This window comes from Nycticebus coucang, chromosome 1, assembly GCF_027406575.1.
Source record: "Nycticebus coucang isolate mNycCou1 chromosome 1, mNycCou1.pri, whole genome shotgun sequence".
Classification (NCBI taxonomy): Eukaryota; Metazoa; Chordata; class Mammalia; order Primates; family Lorisidae; genus Nycticebus; species Nycticebus coucang.
Genome location: NC_069780.1, coordinates 45,452,450 through 45,472,172, shown reverse-complemented (window position 1 = coordinate 45,472,172; position 19,723 = coordinate 45,452,450). Strand labels below are relative to the sequence as shown.

At 37.7% G+C, this 19,723-nt stretch overlaps 1 protein-coding gene across 1 annotated transcript in view; it reads right to left on the bottom strand.

Moving 5' to 3' along the window:
• Positions 1-19,723, bottom strand: part of USP53 (ubiquitin specific peptidase 53) — a 64,448-nt gene that overhangs the window by 33,732 nt on the left and 10,993 nt on the right. The window contains exons 2-6 of the mRNA XM_053572567.1: positions 11,782-12,467; positions 8,893-8,985; positions 3,830-3,964; positions 1,570-1,683; positions 1,407-1,489 (exon numbers count right to left, since the gene is read on the bottom strand). Of these exons, the coding sequence (XP_053428542.1) occupies positions 1,407-1,489; positions 1,570-1,683; positions 3,830-3,964; positions 8,893-8,985; positions 11,782-11,925 (569 nt within the window). The 5' untranslated portion in view covers positions 11,926-12,467. The remainder of the gene's footprint in view (positions 1-1,406; positions 1,490-1,569; positions 1,684-3,829; positions 3,965-8,892; positions 8,986-11,781; positions 12,468-19,723) is intronic.

Genomic DNA, 19,723 nt, shown 5'->3' with positions numbered 1-19,723 from the left:
GTTCAATAGTTTAAATAATCTACAAGTATTTGATAACAACTAAAAGTACTCCTCCAAAACACTTCACAAGTATACTAAAAAGCACTAAATCCGATAAACTCATTAAAATTGCACATGCTGGTTTTACAAAACTGACAGCCTTAGCATAGTAGTATTTAACCAGACAAATGTGAAGTCAGACAGACCTGGGTTTCAGTCTTAATTCATCCCATTACCAGATTAACCTCATTAAACTTACTTCTTCAACAAGAAAATAGTGTTTTTGTTAAGATTAAAAGTGATAACTTACATAAAGCCTGGAACGTAGTAACCATTCAATAATTGGTATTCAATACTTATTACCAATAAAAAAAAAAAAGATATTATAATTAGAATTCAAAGTTCGCATTTCTGCAACTAGCAGGGTAGACCAGGCAGAGATGGATGGGGATCTAATTCTTAGTATCTAAGATCCTGCCCAGAACACTGTATTTTACACAAGACCTTCAGAGTAAAGTTAGAATTTTACAGTTTTTAATTTATAGCCAATCCTTGCTCAAACACCACCCTATTTTTCACCTAAATTGAAAAAAAAAAAGACTATTACCGATAATTGGTTTTCTAACTTTGTTTATATTATGTGAAAAAGATACTAAACATATCCAAATAACTACATGGTTATTATTCAATAATATTTAGGAAATAATGTGTTAAACCCAAGAAAGCCAGGAAATTAATTGATATAAAATGGATATTCACTGTGCACATTGAAAAAAATATTAAGTATCTGTTCTACTGATATATTCTATAATAACTGATAATTATTCATCCATGATATATCTTTGTATTAAAATTTCTACAAACATTCATGATCTTATTCAATGTTTCTCACATACGAAATATTTATACTCTCAAATACCTATTAGAAAATGTTCAAATAATTTTTATTATGTTAGGTCTAGGGATTGTTTCTGGATCTTTAACTAGCTAATGTTTCCTGGACAGAGAGGGAGATGTGGAAGAGTCAAGGCCAGGAGGCAACCACGCCAGGTTTTTATTTAACATGAAGGTTGATTCCTCAAATGTAATAATTTGACAATTATATCCATATTTTTCTCTTCTGCTTACCCTAACTTTTATCACCGTGAAGGGACGTAGCGGAACTGACAGGAAACCTGGCCATTACAAAGAGAACATCTTATCACAAATGAAGTAACTATTTACAGTTCCATTTACCCCTCAGTTTGGTCTTTTTAAACTCCCCTTTCCAGTGCCAAAAACTTGTTATAAATATAAATAGATATAAACTGTAAAGAGTATTTTACACAGAACTTCAGTGAGGGGAAATTCATGTTATCATTTTATAGAATAAGTGCTCAATAAATATGTTTAAATGTGTTACTGAATATGCTTTAAGAGGTTCTTACCATAGGGCTGTGGTAGAAATGTACCGCACAAATTCTGTAAAAGGCAGAGGATCTGATGATGCTCCACAGCTACGACACACACACTGTAGGTAAAAACACATGTTTAATCCATCAATCACAATACACAAATGCAATGTCTAATAAAATCAGTGAGCCCTCTCACCTGTTCATAAAGAGTCATAGCAAACTTCTGGTGAGTGATACAAGACCTCGAGGTACACATGTCTGCATCTCTGCTTGGCACAATGTGGAAATGAATCCTTTCCAATATATTTTCCTAAGTTAAAAATAAAGACAAATGAGCTACTGATCTTACGGAGACCACTTGAAAACACTAATCTTCTAAAGTGTAAATTTAAGGGTGCCACACATTTTGTTGTTTTTGGTTTTCTTCTCCAATCAATACGTCAAATGTTCAATTATTTATATTTTGTAGCATTAGCTTAAAGAATGTTTAATGAAAGAAACATCATAATGTAACATATGATTTTAATAAAGATTTTTTAAATCCCATCACAATCAACCCATGGTGGCTGACATCTAGAATTTAATATTAAAAAACGTAAAATATTTTCCTATGTCCCCAGAGTTCTCAGATTGAGAAAAATCAGGTAACTATGGAAAAATTCTACTTGGATCATCTAGGCCATTCATAGAACTTACATCAAAATAAAGGCTCTCTATCTATACTAAGCCCATGCAGGCGATGTGCTCTGCAACAAAGTCCACATGATTGTTCAGACTGATCATGCAGGTCAACAAGGGGGATTTCTTTAATATAATAATCTTTCAATCAAAACTTAACCAGTAGATTCTTTTCATTAGCTAACTTTCTCCTCCTCTGTCCTCAAATATTTAAAACCATTCAATAATGTCTGAATTTCTAGACACTGCGTAAATTATATCATGTATTAATACATTCCATTTATGTGAAAGCAAAACTAAAAAGTTCAGCATTTTATGAAATATATTTATGTTTTCAACAATGGATCGACTATAAACAGAAGAAATCTGGAAAGTATATTTTATTACAACGTGTGCCATTGACATATTTTGATCAACATGGAAGTGTGCTAGGCAATGTGCTAGTCAATGAGCTTTCCAGCTAAGAAAACCACAAAGATGCTCATTTTAATTTGAAAAAAAAAAAAAGTAACAACATATAATTGCCAAGTAGATTCTATAGATAGTAAATTCTACGGAAATTCAGAGAAGGGATTGGGATGGCATTATCTGGTAGGCGTGACTTAGTTTGAACTGACAAAAACATAGGAAGACATCAAGGACTTGAGCAAAGGCTCTTAGGAGGAACACAACAGAACCGTCTCAACAGGAAGAAAAGCTTATAGAGGAAGCAAAGAGCTGTGAATCGGGGGTTCAGGGTAAAGGGCCTCAAATATCAGAACAAAAGGTCTACATTTGAATTGCAGAAATATTTGAAGAGTAAGCATTAACCTTAAGAAATTTATATTAATCTGGAAGTTATTAATAAAATAGACCATAAAGGGACAAGCTGAACGTACACTAATAAGAGGCTTACTTATGCTGAGGGCAGAGACCTGAACAAGAAGTTCTGTTAGAGAATAAATGTGGAAAGGAAAACCTTTTTAAAAGGTTTGCGAATGAAGAATTTACAGAATTTGCTTAACAGAAATAGGACAAAGAGAGACAAAATGGTTACATCTTAAATGTAAATGATATCTATTCTACTGAGACATTTAATAATCAATGTATATATTTTAGAATGTGTATAAAGCACGCGCCTGATCCAAGAAATGCTCTACTCATTAATATGGTGGTAATCGACCTCACTGACTTTTAACCTGGAGTGGGAGTATGAGAGCTGCTGCCCCTAATAACTACCACCAAAATCCCCTTCTCCCTCACTGAGAATCACTGCACGTAATGAGAGAGAACGCAGCTGGGAACCGTTACACGTGCAAACCTTATGGAGGCACAGCACCCATTTAGCGGATATCATTTATATGTAGTCATGTTTTTTGCTCCAATAAATAAACTTTGAAATATTTTAGTAGCCTAATATTTGGTAAAAATTACAGTAACAAAAATAACCCAAACCAAAAGTACAACACAAAACACAGATGGATTTAAATAGTATCTTAAGGCTGGGTGTAGTGGCTCCCGCCTATAATCCCAGCACTTTGCAAGGCCAAGATGGAAGGATCATTGGAGGCTGGGAGTTTGAGACTAGCATGGGCAACATATTAAGATCTAATCTCTACAAAAAAATAAAATAAAAATAGAATAGCCTTACCATCCTTGAAGGATAGGTAGGACACGGAGCCACTAGCCAGTACTGACACTTTTCTATTATTATAAAGTTTTTGTCATTTATCTCAAATTTGCATCACATAAGAAATAAAAAATACTCTGCTGACTTAAGGATAATCAGAATTACTCACAAAGCACTCTGCAGCATCATCCATAAGGCCAAGTTGAAATCGCTGCTCGTCTTTGAAGCTTTCTGCAAGAGCATGCCTTATATTATCCGAGGGAAGTGCTTTTTCCCGACTGTGTTGAAACTGTGCAAACATTGTCTGCGAATCAATAAGTGCATCAATTAGTTTAGTGCCAACAACTTTAAAAACATTTCAGTAATTTCACTATAATTGAAGAAACTCAAAACCCTACACTCAGAAACTAATACAGAACAATGTTTGGGTCTAAAATTGCATATAGAAATCGATTATTTGTTTGTTTAAAGGGAGAAATGCCTGCAGCCACTTCTAAGTCAAAAATCAAACATTAGCAAGCATAGGTAAGTATTAAACATATATAGTTCTGAGGCCCTGTGCTCAGAGATTCCAACTGAAGAAGCCTGAGGTAAGGCCTACTTTGGGTTTTTGTTTTTTGTTTTGTTTTTGCAGTTTTTTGGCCGGGGCTGGGTTTGAACCCACCACCTCTGGCATATGGGGCCGGTGCCCTACTTCGTTGAGCCACAGACACCACCCCAAGGTAAGGCCTACTTTTAAACTGTTCCCCTAGGTGATTCTGATGCAGGTTGTTTAAAGAACATAAGTTTGAGATTAAATTACAGTAAATCTAAAATTTATACTATAGGAATTAAAATGGTGCTAACCAAAATAAACATAAAAATTAGTAAGAATTCACTAGGCTTTAACAAATAAAGTTAACGTAACCTAAAAGAACTTTTATTTTTTGAGACAGGGTCTTGCTCTATTGGCCATGCTAAAGTGCAGTGGCTTGATCATAGCTCAGTGTAGCTTCCATCTCCTGGGCTAAACCATGGAATATTATGCAGCCTTAAAGAAAGATGGAGACTTTACCTCTTTCATGTTTACATGGATGGAGCTGGAACATATTCTTCCTAGCAAAGTATCTCAGGAATGGAAGAAAAAGTATCCAATGTACTCAGCTCTACTATGAAGCTAAATTATAGCTTTCACATGAAGGCTATAACCCAACCATAGCACAAGACTATGGGGAAAGGGTCAAGGAAGGGGAAGGGAGGGGGAAGGTTTGGTTGGAGGGAGGGGAATGGGTGGGGCCACATCTAGGGTGCATCTTAGAATGGGTACAGGTGAAACTTACTAAAGGCAGAATACAAATGTCTATATACAGTAACTAAGAAAATGCCATGAAGGCTAGATTGAACAGTTTGATGAGAATATTTCAGATTGTATATGAATCCCGCACATTGTACCCCTTGATTGCACTAATGTACACAGCTATGATTTAACAATAAAAATAAATAAATTAAAAAAAAAATAAAGTGATCCTCCTGCCTCAGCCTCCCAAGTAGCTGGGACTACAGATACAAGCCACCATGCCCAGCTAATTTTTAAAATAATTTTTTTTGTAGAGATAATGTCTTGCTTTGTTGTCCTGGCTGGTCTTGAACTCCTGGCCTCAAGCTATCCTCTTGCCTCCACCTCTGAAGTGCTGGGTTTAAAGGATAAAGCCACCACCATGCCCAGCAGTGGAAATTAAAAATTTTTTTTTGTTGTTCTAGAAAAGTCTTAAGGAAACCTCAGGAAAGCATAAACTCTGATTTAAAAACAAAAATTAGACTTCAACAGAATGAAATTTCCCACTATTATACTATATTTGGCTTTTAAAAAACGCGAACGTGCATTTCACAAGAGTCAGACAATGATGACTGTTAATTTTAAGAAAAGGCTCCCCTGTCTCCAATATCAACTTTCCTGAAAGAATTATAGGTTGAACATCCTAAATTCAAAAATCTGAAACCCAAAATATCCCCAAATCTGAAACTTTTTGAGCACCAACATGATGTTCAATGGAAATAAGATTTCTGATTTGGGATGCTCAACCAGTGAATATACATATAAACACAAATATTCCCAAAGCCTCCCTCACCAAAAAAATTAAAAATCCTTAAAAGAAAAGAAGAAATAAATAAATAAAAATAATTCAAAATTCACAACATTTTTTGCTGCTGAGCATTTCCGGTAAGGGATATCCAGCCTGTATGCCTAAGCTAGGCCTAAGAAACTATGGAAACATCATTCAAGAATGTGAGATTATAGCTGTTAATCTGGTTTGCTATTTTCCTTACTGAATTTAACCAAGAAAAATGCTTTTCAGATTTTATCGCTCATTTAGGTAACTAACATTTCCACAGAATTTTTAAGATGTTAACCCTATACAAGATTGTCATTCATTCCAAAGATGTTTTTTTGCTTGCTTAGTATTTGTGTCAAGCATTTTTCTACTCTAAAGCAGACAACAACCCTCCCCACATAAGCCAAAGAAGTAATTACATAATGTGTCAGAATGTGGTAAGTCCAATGAAGAAAAATAAATATAATACCAGAGAGAAAAATAAAGCACTCCAATGGGGATTAGGAATGCCGGAGATATGAAGCAGAGAGGCAGCTTACTTTTTTCCTAAGGTAGTCAGGGAAGACTCCACTGATGGGGAAAAAAACAAAACAAAAAAACACATGAGGAGAGGCAAAGGAAATAAGGCTGTCAGACAGAGGGACATCTGAGCATTCCAGACAAAAGGAATGACAGTGAAAAGAATTGCAAGTGGGAGCCAACTCTGAGGAATGAAGGACGTTTGGCTAAAGTGTAATGTACTTATGGGGAGGAAGGCAAGCAGAGGGAAAGAGTAGGTGACTATGAAGAGCTGGAGTAGGAAATCAAACTACACCAGGTTTTACAGTTGGAAAAAACATTCAAAGTTTACTGTGGAGTAAATAAAACGTGATACTGTAATTTGATCTGGGATCATTCTACATCTCCTAACAATAACCCTATTTTGCTATGTTCTCAAAAAGAGGATATAAAATTTCCTCTTTTGGTGATGCCAAATGGAGCACAGATCTGCTAAATGGCAGATTTCTAATCAAAATAAATGTGTCTTATTTCTAGTAACTAAGTTTTGAACAGAAAGCAATTAATACATGTAAATGACTTTTTTCTTCTTTCCCTGTGTATGTATGTGTGTGTTTATTAAGAATATTCAAGAATAGATCAGACATGTACCCCTGCATTATGCACCATAGGTGTGATCCCACCATTCACCCTCCCTTGATCTGACCTCTCCCCTCCCCTCCCTTCCCCCCTCCTCCCTCCTGGGCCATAGTTGTGATCTATTCTTCATATGAATGTGTGAGTGACTATAAATTGGTTTCACAATAGTACTGAGTACACTGGATAATTTATCCGATTCTTGAGATACTTTACTAAGTAGGATATGCTCCAGCTCCATCCATGTAAATGTCAAAGAGGTAAAGTTTCCATCTTTTTTATCACACCTATGGTTCATAATGCAAGGGTACATGTCGGATCTATTAAGTACAGAGTATAAATGTCTTAACACAATAATTAAGTAAACATGATGAGGTATATATTAACCAGTGTGATGTAAACGTCCCTAATTCTATATGAAATCAGCACATTGTACCCCATAAACCCATTAATGTATATATATGATCTATGCATTGATGATTTAATAAAAAAAATTAAAAAAAGAATATTCAAGAATGCTAAAGAATAAAACATTTATCTCTAAAACATGTTAATAAAATCTTAAATTCTGGGAAGAAAGATTTCAATGACAAAAATAGTTGCTAATATACATACACTGAACTGGAACTGCCTGCTTGCCTTCCTTCTGTTCTTCTCAGCAGGGCAGCCAAAAGGATATAGTTCAGGAGTTCTACCAAGTTAAAACAGGTCCTATCACTCTTCCCCAAACTCCCTACATCACTCAGATAAAAAGCCATTGTCCTCACAAAGGCCTCTGAAGTCCGCTACAATCTGAACCCCTTTCCAGGTATTTACTGCCCAGTAACAAACCACCCTAAACTTAGTTACTAAAAATAAGACACATTTGTTTTGATGATGAATCTGCAAGGTGTCAGGGACAGCGTATCTCTGCTCCACTTGGGAGTCACTTGGAACATTTTGGAAGCTGGGACCTAGAAGAACCACCTGAAGGTCACGCTCCTGTTTAGCGCTTGGCTAAGACCTCTGCTCCTCCGTGTGGCCTTGCTGCACGGCCACGGGGCTTCTTCCCAGCGTGGTGGCTCACTTCTAAGAAAGACTCTTCTCGAGAGAACTGGTGGGAGCTGTGTCACCTTTTCTAATCTAATCCAACCTTAGATGTCCTGCAGCTCCAGTTCTGCCACATTCTACTGGATAGAAATCAGTCATTAAGGGCGGTCCGTATTCAAGGAATTAGACTCGGGAGAAGGCAGAGCGCAGAAGAGCCTGCAGGCACCTTGTAAAGCCCCCGGACCACTCTCAGCTCTGAGCTCACTACCCAGGCTCCTTCTCTCTTCCTCACGAAGCCTTTGCCACCCAGATTTCCTTGGCATTCCTGGAATATTTCACGTATACCGCCACCTTTGTGGCTGCTGCTTCTCTGTCTGCCAGGAAGGCCCTTCCACCACTGGCCTGACAGCTCACTCTCACCTTTTCCAGGTCTTACGTCGACTGCCACTTTCTCAGTGAGGCGTTCCCAGCCACTCCACGTTCCCTAGTCTCTGTCCCTGGTGCATTTTCCCACTGCTACAATTCGTAGTATCTAACCTCCTCTATCCAGGTGTGTTGACATTTAGCATACTTATCATCTCCTCCCCTGTAAGAATGTAAGCTACATGAAAACAAGGGTTTTTATCAGTTTCATTCACTACTGTATACTCAATAACTCTGGTAGAACCCAAAACTCAGCAGAAGCTGAAAAACATTTGTTAAAATGAATAATTACTTCAAAACAATGAAAAATACAATGTTCCTAATCATTTTATATACTTAGAATATGAATTTTTAACCATACTTATGTAAAAGTGGGAAATGACAACCTAAACCTGAATAAGTCCTAGAATTTGTCTTTAAAACTATAAATCACTCAGAGGTGAACTCTAGTTACAAACAAATTAACTGAAAATGTCAACTATCAAAATCAAATTTTTGGAGAAACAATTGATTCATAACTACAAGTAATTGCTCACAACTACTCAAATGTTACCTTCAATGCACAAAATATGCAGGCATCTCCCTGACAAATATGTCCAGTGAGAACCCGCAAGCTTCGTCGGAATATATCCAGTTGCCATAAAACCTAAAAAACAATGAGATGTGAAGGAAAAAGAAACAGTGAGATTTTTCTTACTATGAAAAAAGACAAATTTAGATATTTAAAAACTTATAAAACTTAATAAGTGACTTCTTTTAATCTCCTGAATCAGACATGTACAACCACTAGAAATAATAACAAGCATACAACCACTATATACATATTACACATGTAATAAAGGATTTAAAAGATATTCTTATTGTTTTACAGGAAAAACCATGACAGGCATAGAACAAGGTAAAACTTAACTCCTCAGTTAAAGACTTGATATGAACAGGAAACACGGGATACTAAATGGAGGATTTGGCTGAGACATGAAAGAGGAAGTGATTATAATACTTGGAACAAACTGGAAATCTAAAAAGGAAATATCATTAGACTTTAAAGCCAGAGCATACTAAATAGGGTTCAGTGCATTGTGGCAAGAAAAAAGGGTGAGCAGAAGTCTGTGTGATCACTGTACACCCAACAAGAAAGGGGATATATAACCAGAGCATATTTCCTGCAATTTTCCATTTATCACCTGCTACTAAAAGAAAAAGACAAAACAAACAAAAAAGACTATTAACAGGTGAAACGAACCAGCCCAGTACTTAAAATCATTCTGAAAAATCTGAATTCTATATAATAGGAATAATAACAAGGGCTTGTGTCATAGAGTTCTTGTAAGGATTAAATCATAGATAATAATAAGTAATATGTTTAGAGCTGGGTCTGTTGCAGTGAATAACAAATGCTATTTGTGGCTGTTATTAGCATTACCATACATAAGATCTTCAAGTTTCCCTAATCTTTTAGTCATCTCCTCAAATAATGTAACTAAGAAAATGCACTCATGATCTCACCCTTCTCCCAACTAAAAACAAAAGGTTATTAACAAAAACAAATTCGTTTTAATATTTCTGACAGAAAGTCTATTTGAAAAGTCATCTTGTCAGCTGCACCCGTAGCTCAGTGGGTAGGATACCGGACACATACAGAGGCTGGAGGGTTCCCGGGCCGGGCCAGCTCAACAAGAATGACAACTGCAACAACCAAAGAAAAAAAAAATAGCCAGGCGTTGTGGCAGGCACCTGTAGTCCCAGCTACTTGGGAGGCTCAGGCAAGAGAATCACTTAAGCCCAAGAGTTTGTGGTTGTTGTGGCTGTGATGCCAGAGAGTACACTCTCTGTCTCAAAAAGAAAAGAAGTCATCTTGTCAATGAGGATTGGCTTTGTGAATTCGTTTATATGGCACACATCTTTATGTCAGGGACCATCAGATACCCCCAAATCTACTAGAGGTGGCAGAGCAAACACTGCAGAGGAGAGAGCTGCACAGAGAGGTAACATCAGGGATCAGCAGGGGGCGCCCCTCCAGTATTTAGCTGCATTCTCTGAATAATCTGGCTGAGGCCAGGGAAAGAAGTGTTCCCAGGATCAGAAGAAACAGTGCCTACTCTCACACAAAAACAATTACTCCAAGTATATTTCATATGTTTAAGAGACTGAACATGCTAAGTGGAGACACAAAAGAGATTTGGAGACAACCCAAACCAAACTTCTGGAGATGAAAACTATAATGTCTATGATTAAAAAAAAAAAAACAAACACTGGATGGGATTAATTGCAGATTAGACATCACAAAGAAAAAGATTAATGAAGTTGAAGACATAGTAATAGAAACCATACAAAAACAGAAAAAAAAGGCTGAGAAAGAAAATAGAGCATCAGTGAGCTGTGGGACAACTTCAAACAACCAACTTTATAGACAGTTGAAGTCCTTGGAAGGAGGGAAGAGACAGAAAATTATCTGAAGAAATAGTAGCCCCAGAGTTTCCAAATTTGATTAAAATTACAAACCCACAGATCCAAGATGTCCAACAAACGCAAACATAACAGACAAGAAAACTATGTCAATATACATCATCATTAAATTGCTTTAACCAGTAACAAGCAAAGAAAAAGAACATGTTATATATATTCAGAGAAACAAAGATCAGAATAGATTCATTAGAAATAACAAGCTAAAACACATCAATGCAAAATCTGTTAGTACTGAAAGAAAAATGTCATTTTAATTGAATTTTTTTAAAGTATGTTCTAGGGTCAATAGAAAAACATTTCAACATTCTAAATTCTCCTCATCTTTATTACTGTATAGGAAATGGTCAGAAGAACACAGGTTCCTACAAAATCTGGACCTGCTGAATAAAACTATTATTACCCCTAAGAAAAGATACTTACCTAAGGCAGAATATTAGTTAATACACACAGTTAATTAAAAGAATTCCAGAAAGGACTGTTGCAAAATGGATTAATTTCCAATTAAACCAAAATAGTAATGCCCAAATCATGATTCTATGGAGATGATTTAAAGAACACAGCTGGAGGTAAAGGAAATTCAAGTACTGAGACCAAAAAACTGCATTTTCATTTCAATCCAAGCAACTTGTTTCTTTTTATTCTATATAGTGAGAGTCATGCTGATTTCTTTTTAAAAGGGGAGTGGGGGTGTTAGCTGAATAAAACAAACGTTTTTACATATTTTAGAAAACTATTCTTAATTTACTAAATCAATGCTTCAAATCAAAAGAATATCATAGTAATACATCATTCTATTGAAACCATTTCTATTTATTATGAAAACCACAATGCCTCACCAAAAAACGTTTGCTACCTTTTGTTGTATCACTTTTAACATTCTAGTCAATAACTTTATATTTAATATATGAGTTAAAGAAGCACTGAACATGAGATTTGTTGAAAAGTGTTTTTAAAAATGTAGCAATTATGGTCTCACCTGTACAGCACTATTAAGAAAGCAGCTGTTCTGCCCTGGTTCATTTAACAAGCCTTTGGTAGGGGCTAGAGATAACATACTCCCAGGTTGATAAGCTTTTCCAAGATTGCCACCGGGTTTCCGTAAGAATTTTGTCCAGGGCATTTTCAAGCAACTTTGTTTGCATTAAAGCAAAGAACTGTACGCTTTTATGTGATGTTTCTGATGACAAAATGGAGGATGCTTTCGCGTGTCCACTTAAATGCACTGTACTCTGTTTCAATAATACAAGTTTCCAAGTCCATATCTTTCCTGATGTAAATTTTTGAGGACTTCGACAAGTAAAAATTTGTGTGTGAATGCTGAAGTTCTAAGCACTCACATATAAAGCTATTTTAAACAAGGTCTTAAAATTTTTTATATGTAAATTTTATGAGAATTGTATAAAGTTAAGTTGAAAAAAATTTCTTTAAAACTGCCAAAAATACTGATGAACAAATCACTTCCTTTAATGTACAAGTCATTTGTCTTGGTGGATTAAAAAATACGTCTTGATGATACAAACAGATGTAGAGGTGGAATTTGGCATGATTCCTTTGGTCATTTGTTGTCCTTATATTATTTTAATAAGAAAGACATCTCTCTTTCCCAGGTGAAGTTATCAAAGGTGACTCCAGATTTCATATCAATGTGACTGCAAAGCAAATCTGTTAAGACAAAAAAGAAAGATTTACATAAAAGTCAATGCTAATAAGAAAATTCCTATCTTACTATTTGAACACAAATACTGAATTTAGTATTAAAATATCTTAAAAAGCCTTAGAACCCATAAATTCTAAGATATGAAAAGGAAAACATATTTCATTATTAAAATCCTCTTTTATCTTTTTTGAGACAGAATCTTATTATGTCACCCTCAGTAGAGTGCTCTGGTGTCATAGCTTACAGCAACCTCAAACTCTTGGGCTTAAGTGATTCACTTGCCTCAGCTTCCCAAGTAGCTGGGACTATAGGTGCCTGTCACAATGCCTGGCTATTTTTTTTTGTTGGTGGTGCAGTTGTCATTGCTGGTTAGCAGGCTTGGGTCAGGCTTGAACCCGCCAGCCTTGGTGTATGTGGCTGGCGCCCTACTCACTGAGCTATGGGAGCCAAGCCGTTTATTAAAATCTTTTAAGATGACAATGTGACATGAATTTCTAGCAATCTAAAGCTTGTAGTCTTTCAAGGATGGTTTCATAAGGAAAATATTCTACAAAAAACTAGAATTAAATTAGACCTTAGTCGGTACCCTATATCAACATTAAATTGTTTTGTATAACAAATACATGTCTGAAGACTGTATATTGTTATCTATCTTACACACAGAATTATACATTTTCAAAAAATGCAGATTTTTCTGTACCTTGATATGTATAATTACTCAAAAAGAAACTTCTTCTAACTGATAAATCTTAGTGAATTAAATTTCCATGTTACTCACAAATGCCACGCTACTGGTCAAAAGGAATTTAAATATGAAATGTATGAATTAAAAACAATCAGGTACGGGAATATCTTGTTTTATAGCACTTTGCAGATGCTGCCTTTTTAACAAATTGAAGGTTTGTGGCAGCCGTGCATCAAGCCAATCCTTTGGCACCATTTTTCCAACGGCATATGCTTACGTGTGCTTCTGTGTCACTTTGGTAACTCTCTCAATATTTCAAATTTTTTTCATTATTTTATCTATCATGATATCTTTTTTTTTTTTTTTGTAGAGACAGAGTCTCACTTTATGGCCCTCGGTAGAGTGCCGTAGCCTCACACAGCTCACAGGAACCTCCAACTCCTGGGCTTAAGCGATTCTCTTGCCTCAGCCTCCCGAGTAGCTGGGACTACAGGCGCCCGCCACAACGCCCGGCTATTTTTTGGTTGCAGTTTGGCCGGGGCCGGGTTTGAACCCGCCACCCTCGGTATATGGGGCCGGCGCCTTACCGACTGAGCCATAGGCGCCGCCCTATCATGATATCTTTTCTTTTTTTTTTCAGACAGAGTCTCCCTCTGTCACCCTGGGGAGAGTGCCTTGGCATCACAGTTCACAGCAACTTCAGAACTCTTGGGCTCAAGCAGTCCTTCTGCCTCAGCCTCCCAAGTAGCTGGGACCACAGGTGCCTGCCACAAGGCCCAGCTAGTTTTTCTATTTTTAGTAGTGCTAGGGGACTCTCTCTTGCTCAGGCTGGTCTTAAACTCCCGAGCCTAAGCCATCCACCCACCTCAGCCTCCCAGACTGTTAGAATTACAGGCATGGGCAGCACGCCTGGCCTCTGCATCCATTTGAAATATGAGCTGGACTCTCTCACCCCAGGAGCAGGGCTTAGTTTCCCTTGGCACAATCCGCATCCTCCCCTCCTTCTACTTCCCTCTGCCTGAGACCTGCCTTATAGACTGCTTCCTGGTGACTACCTCCTGTGGGTGGTCAGCTACACACAACTTTTTTTTTTTTTTTTTTTTTTTTTGAGACAGTCTTGCTTGGTCACCCTTGGTAGAGTGCCATGGTATCTTAGCTCACAGTAACCTCAAACTCGGGGGTTCAAGCAATTCTCTTGCCTCAGACCCCCAGGTAGCTGGGACTACAGGCACATACTATAGCGCCCAAACTATTTTTTTAGAGACGGGGTCTTTCTCTTGCTCAGGTTGGTCTCGAACTTGAGATCTGGCAATCCACCTGCCTCAGCCTCCTAAGTGCCGGGACTGCAGGTGTGAGCCACCGTGCCAGGCAAGATACACCTGACCCACACCCCCATGGGTGCACAGACAAGCCACAGTGACTACCTTTTAGTCACAGTGTGACTGTACAGAACTTGCAGCAGCTTGCTGCAGATCCACCAACTAGAACTCTTTGTGGAAGCCCACCTAGGTAACACCTGAAGCCCAAGGCTTTGACCCACATGTTCCAGGTTTTCTTTCTCGCTCCCCACCCACTGGGTGAATGCGGGTATCCCAGATGGCTCCCCACTTTCCGCTGGTACTGCTGCCCTCTGCTCTCTGGAATCCGTACTGAACAGCTTCTGTTATTTCATGTGTTTTGGTAAGCTGCTTTCTGTGTGACACACCCAAATCTAACTTCTTTTCTGGTAAGGGCTCTTCTCAAGAGTGGCTAACTTGGTAGAAATACACTAGACACAGGTCAGACAAGAACCACAAGGGTGTCTACTAATATAAAAAAAGTTTCCTGTAAGAAGGACACCTATTCAAGGGTGTGAACGCTGAGGGACTAGGCTCTACCCCAGGATAAAGAGGTATACCCTGGAAGGAACATTGTAAACACCCACAACCACAACTCCTAGAGCCCCATTAGGGCAGGGCTTGAGTCACAGCCACGCTCCGGAGACTGACAAGACCAAAAGAGGAAACTACCATAGTGTTTTTGATTTTCTTTTTTTTTTTTTTTTATCCTTTTCTTTTTATTTATTTATTAAGACAGCCTCACTTTGTGGCCCTCGGTAGAGTGCTGTTGTGTCACAGCTCACAGCAACCTCCAACTCGTGGGCTTAAGCGAGTCTCTTGCTTCAGCCTCCCAAGTAGCTGGGACTATAAGCGCCCACCACAATGCCCGGCTTCTTTTTTTTTTTTTTTTTTTGGTAGAGACGGAGGCTCACTCTGGCTCAGGCTGGTATGGAACGTCTGAGCTCAGGAGAATCCACTTGGCATGACCTCCCAGAATGCTAGGATTACAGGTGTGAGCCACCACATCCAGCCTATTTATGCTTTCAGAACTAAATAGACCATGGCAGTGTTTTTAAAAGACAAAGGCAGGAATTTAATATGATCTTATTTGGGTAAAATATATGTGTGTGTGTGTGTGTGTGTGTTACAAAGGCAGGAATTTAATATGATCTTATTTGGGTAAAATACATATGTGTACAAACACATATGCTTTATAGGATCACTTAAGCCAAGAGCAGTGTATATATGTAAAAATGGGGTAGACAGCCAACCTAAAAAACAAAAAGACTGGAAAACTTTAGTATGTATGCTAATCACATTTCTGAATTACATAAAGTTATGTGTGTATGCATAAACATATACTCACAGCCTAAAATTAAAACAAAAAAAGAAATACTAGGAAAGTATAAACCCAAGGAAATTTGATCTAACAATTTTAGGAAAAAAATAAAACAAATTAAAGGTTAATATTAAGCTGTTAACTGTAAGCCTGTAGAAAATTATAATCAAAAAAAGACAGTACACCTAAGAACATAATTTTAGAACATGCATTTTAGAAAAAAATGCAAAAATCCACTGAATACAGGGATGCCAAGGAAAGCTCAATAAATTCTAAAAAAAAAAACCAACGTCATAAAAAATGTGTTCTTTATCTACAATATAAATTAGAAGTGAGCACAAACTAAACCTTACTTCAGTTAAAGAAAAAAGCATATATTATTAAATGCACAGACCTCAATGACGAAGCGCTATATATTAAAATTTATAGAACGCTGCTACAATACTACTTAGAGCAGCAGTTCTCAACCTGTGGGTCACGACCCACAGGAACTATATTAAAGGCTCATGGCATTAGAAAGGTTGAGAACCACTGACTTAGAGGAAATTTAAAGTTTGACTATAACAGGAAACAAGAAAGACAATATAAATTGGTCCAATATAAAGGGCTATAAAAACACGCAGGAAAACAACCCCCTCCCCCAAAACAGAATGAGATGAGATTGCTACAATAACCATAACCAAAAGAGGATAATATATAGAATATACAGGGGAACTCTTAGAGATTAGGAAAAAAAGACCATTTCCCTTACATACAACAGAAAAATGGGCAAAGACTAACTACAAATCGCAAATCAATGAAGGAGAAAAATCACATGGTTAAAACACTGGGAGTTTCAACCTCAGAAAACTGCAAATGGAAATATAATGCCACTTTGTACCCATCAAATTGGCAATAACACACCATTATGATGGTGCTATCACGTGAGAAAAGAGGAACATGTCAGGCATCACTGGTGGGTCTGCAAACTGAGGTTGTCATTTTGGAGGGCAATCCGAAAATCAGATTTACTGAGTGGTGACACTTAGTAACATTAGGAATATGCAAACGTAAAATTCTGCCTCTGGGTATAGGACTTCTTTCATAGGCCCCTAAGAAGGCAACATGCATTGTTTGAGGTCCCAAACATAAAACAGAACAAAATCCGTGTGGAAGTAGAAACAGGATTCTTGAAACGGATTTATTTTATTCTATCTATTCTATTCTATTTTCTGAGACAGAGTCTTACTATGTCACCCTTGGTAGAGTGCTGTGGCGTCACAGCTCACAGCGACCTCAAAATCTTGGGCCTTAGCAATTCTCTCCTCAGCCTCCCAAGTAGCTGGAACTACAGGTGCCCACCATAACTCCTGGCTATTTTTGTTGCAGTTGTTATTGTTATTTAGCAGGCCTGGGTCAGGTTCAAACCTGCCAGCCCTGGTGTATGTGGCCAGCGCCCTAACCACTGAGCCATGGGCACACAGCCTACATTCTATTAATATTAAAAAATGAGTGCAAAGTTCATGTGTGTGTTGGGAGGATGGGGTATGTTTCAACACTACGTACAATGTAGTGTTGTACGTGGAAACACTACAGACCAAGCAAGAAAATAAGAAGTATACACGATAAAGTAAGAGGTAGAGAGAACCAGGGACCAGATGACTGCTGGTCCTTAAAGTCCCAGAAGATATTTAGTCTTTACCTAACAGGTGGTGAAAAGCGTCTATTGGTTTTAAGCAGGAAAATAACATTTAGACTTGTGGTGTAAATAGACCATGGCAGTGAAAACAGATGAACTTGAGGTAAACGAATCAGCACTAGGTAAGTTGGGAGGCTGGTGAAGGAAAGCGGAAGAAAGCAGACCCGGGCCTGCATGAGAACAGCAATAGCTGAACAGGGAATGAACACGAGGTAGCTTTCAGAAGTAACATCAGCAAAACTTACCAAGCAGAGAAGAAAGCGAAGAAAAGTTCCCAGGTTTCTACACTGAACGACAGTAGGATGGTTACACCAACTCAAAGAGCTGATTTCAGAAAATGTTGGGTTCCATTTGCCACAAAATGAGTTTTTACAGAACATCGGGGAGGAAGTCGAGTAAATATTTAGAGAAATTGATCTTGGGGAAGATTCAGTGTTGGTAAATAATGGATTTTCAAGTCATGAATATATAAAAACAAAACAAAGCACAGGAATGGATGAAATGGTAAATAGCATACACGTGAGGAGGACAGTAAGCTGACGGAAGAAAGCCAGAAATACCAAGTTCATGGTGCTGCTGATGATACTGGGGCCAAAAGGAAAATATTACTTTATTTCACAGAATACCAGCACATTCAGATGGATGGACAGAGGGATGACCGACAGGCATGCTCCACAGTCGTCTATCTTGTACGTAAATGCTACTATCTATGACAGAGGTCTGGGACTGAAACTGCTCACCTTTCAGCTGCATGACATCCAGGTAAAACGCCCAGGTAGAAAAGGAAAGCACAACAGAGAAAATCTAACCGTAAGAGGTTTAGAGGAGCCCCTAGTAATCACTAAGAGCACCTTCCTCCCTTTTATTAATCTAAATCTCCTTATACACATAGCTATAATTTTCCTTATTTTTCTTCTATATTATTTTTCCTATTTTATTTATATTGTAGTCTACTTACTATTCAAAAAGATAAAAATCAAACAATTCAGAAGTCACTAGTGTCTCAGTGAGAACTAATCGACTTATTTTCTAAATCAAATTTCTATTAGAATTTTAAAATTAACTGGCCTGAGGTATACATTACATCCAATAAAAATCACCCCTGTAGTGTACAGTTCAATGAGTTTTGACAAACGCATAGAGGCATGTAACCATTACCATAACCAAGCACAGAACATTCCCGGTACCCCGAAGAGCTCTCCCATGACCCTTCACAGTCGATAAACCTCCCCAATGTAGTAGGTATAATTCTCAAGTGCACCACCTACTTCTACCTCCAGATTTCATCTCCTACTTTCTGGAAGCTATAAATATTAACAAGATATCAATCCCCTGATTATACTATATGTTATTTGGCACAGTTGACCATACCATAGGGAGATTATCTGGTTGGGCCTAATCAGATGAGTCTTTAAAAGCAGAGAGCTTTCTCTCTGGCTGGTAGCAGAAAAAGAGAGATTAGAAGCATGAGAAGGTCTCTGTGTGCCTTTGCTCCTTTGAAGATAGAGGGGACTGTTAGGACAAGAGAGCAGACGCTGGCTGACAGCTCACAAAAAAATGGGGACCTCAGGGCTACATGGACACTGACTCGCCCATAACCCTGGTGAGGTTGGAGCGCATCTTCTTTCCCCTAGCCCATTTGACATTTTGACCTCAGTCTTGAGAACCAAGGCAGAGAACTCAGCTGAAAACACCTGGACTTCCTACCTACTAAAACTGTGAAACAATACATGGGCATTGTTGTGAGCTATAAAATGTGCGGTGATTTGTTACACAGTAATAACAAACATATTCAACCCCAAGTAAACAATGATTTGCTTTCTATACCTATGGTTCCAACTCTTCTAGAATTTCACACAAATGGAATCATATAATCTGTCATGCTTGGTTTATTTTACTTGACATAATACTTCTGAGTTTCATCTATTTTACTACGCAAATCAGTAGTTGTTCACACCTTCATATCCATTACCAGTGGCAAAATTTATATCCATTTACCAGTGGAGAGGTATCTGGGTTGTCTCCACTTTGGGGTTATTGTGGATAAAGTAACTATAAGCATTCAAGCGCCAGGATTTCTGTGGATACATTTTTTAAAATACATAGGAGTAGGATTGTTGGGTTGTATGGTGTTTATCTAACATCATAAAAAACTGCCAGAGGGCTTTCCAGGGCTTTTAAATGCTGTATAATCTTTAATTCCCATCATTCATATATGAGAACTATTTTCTCATATATGC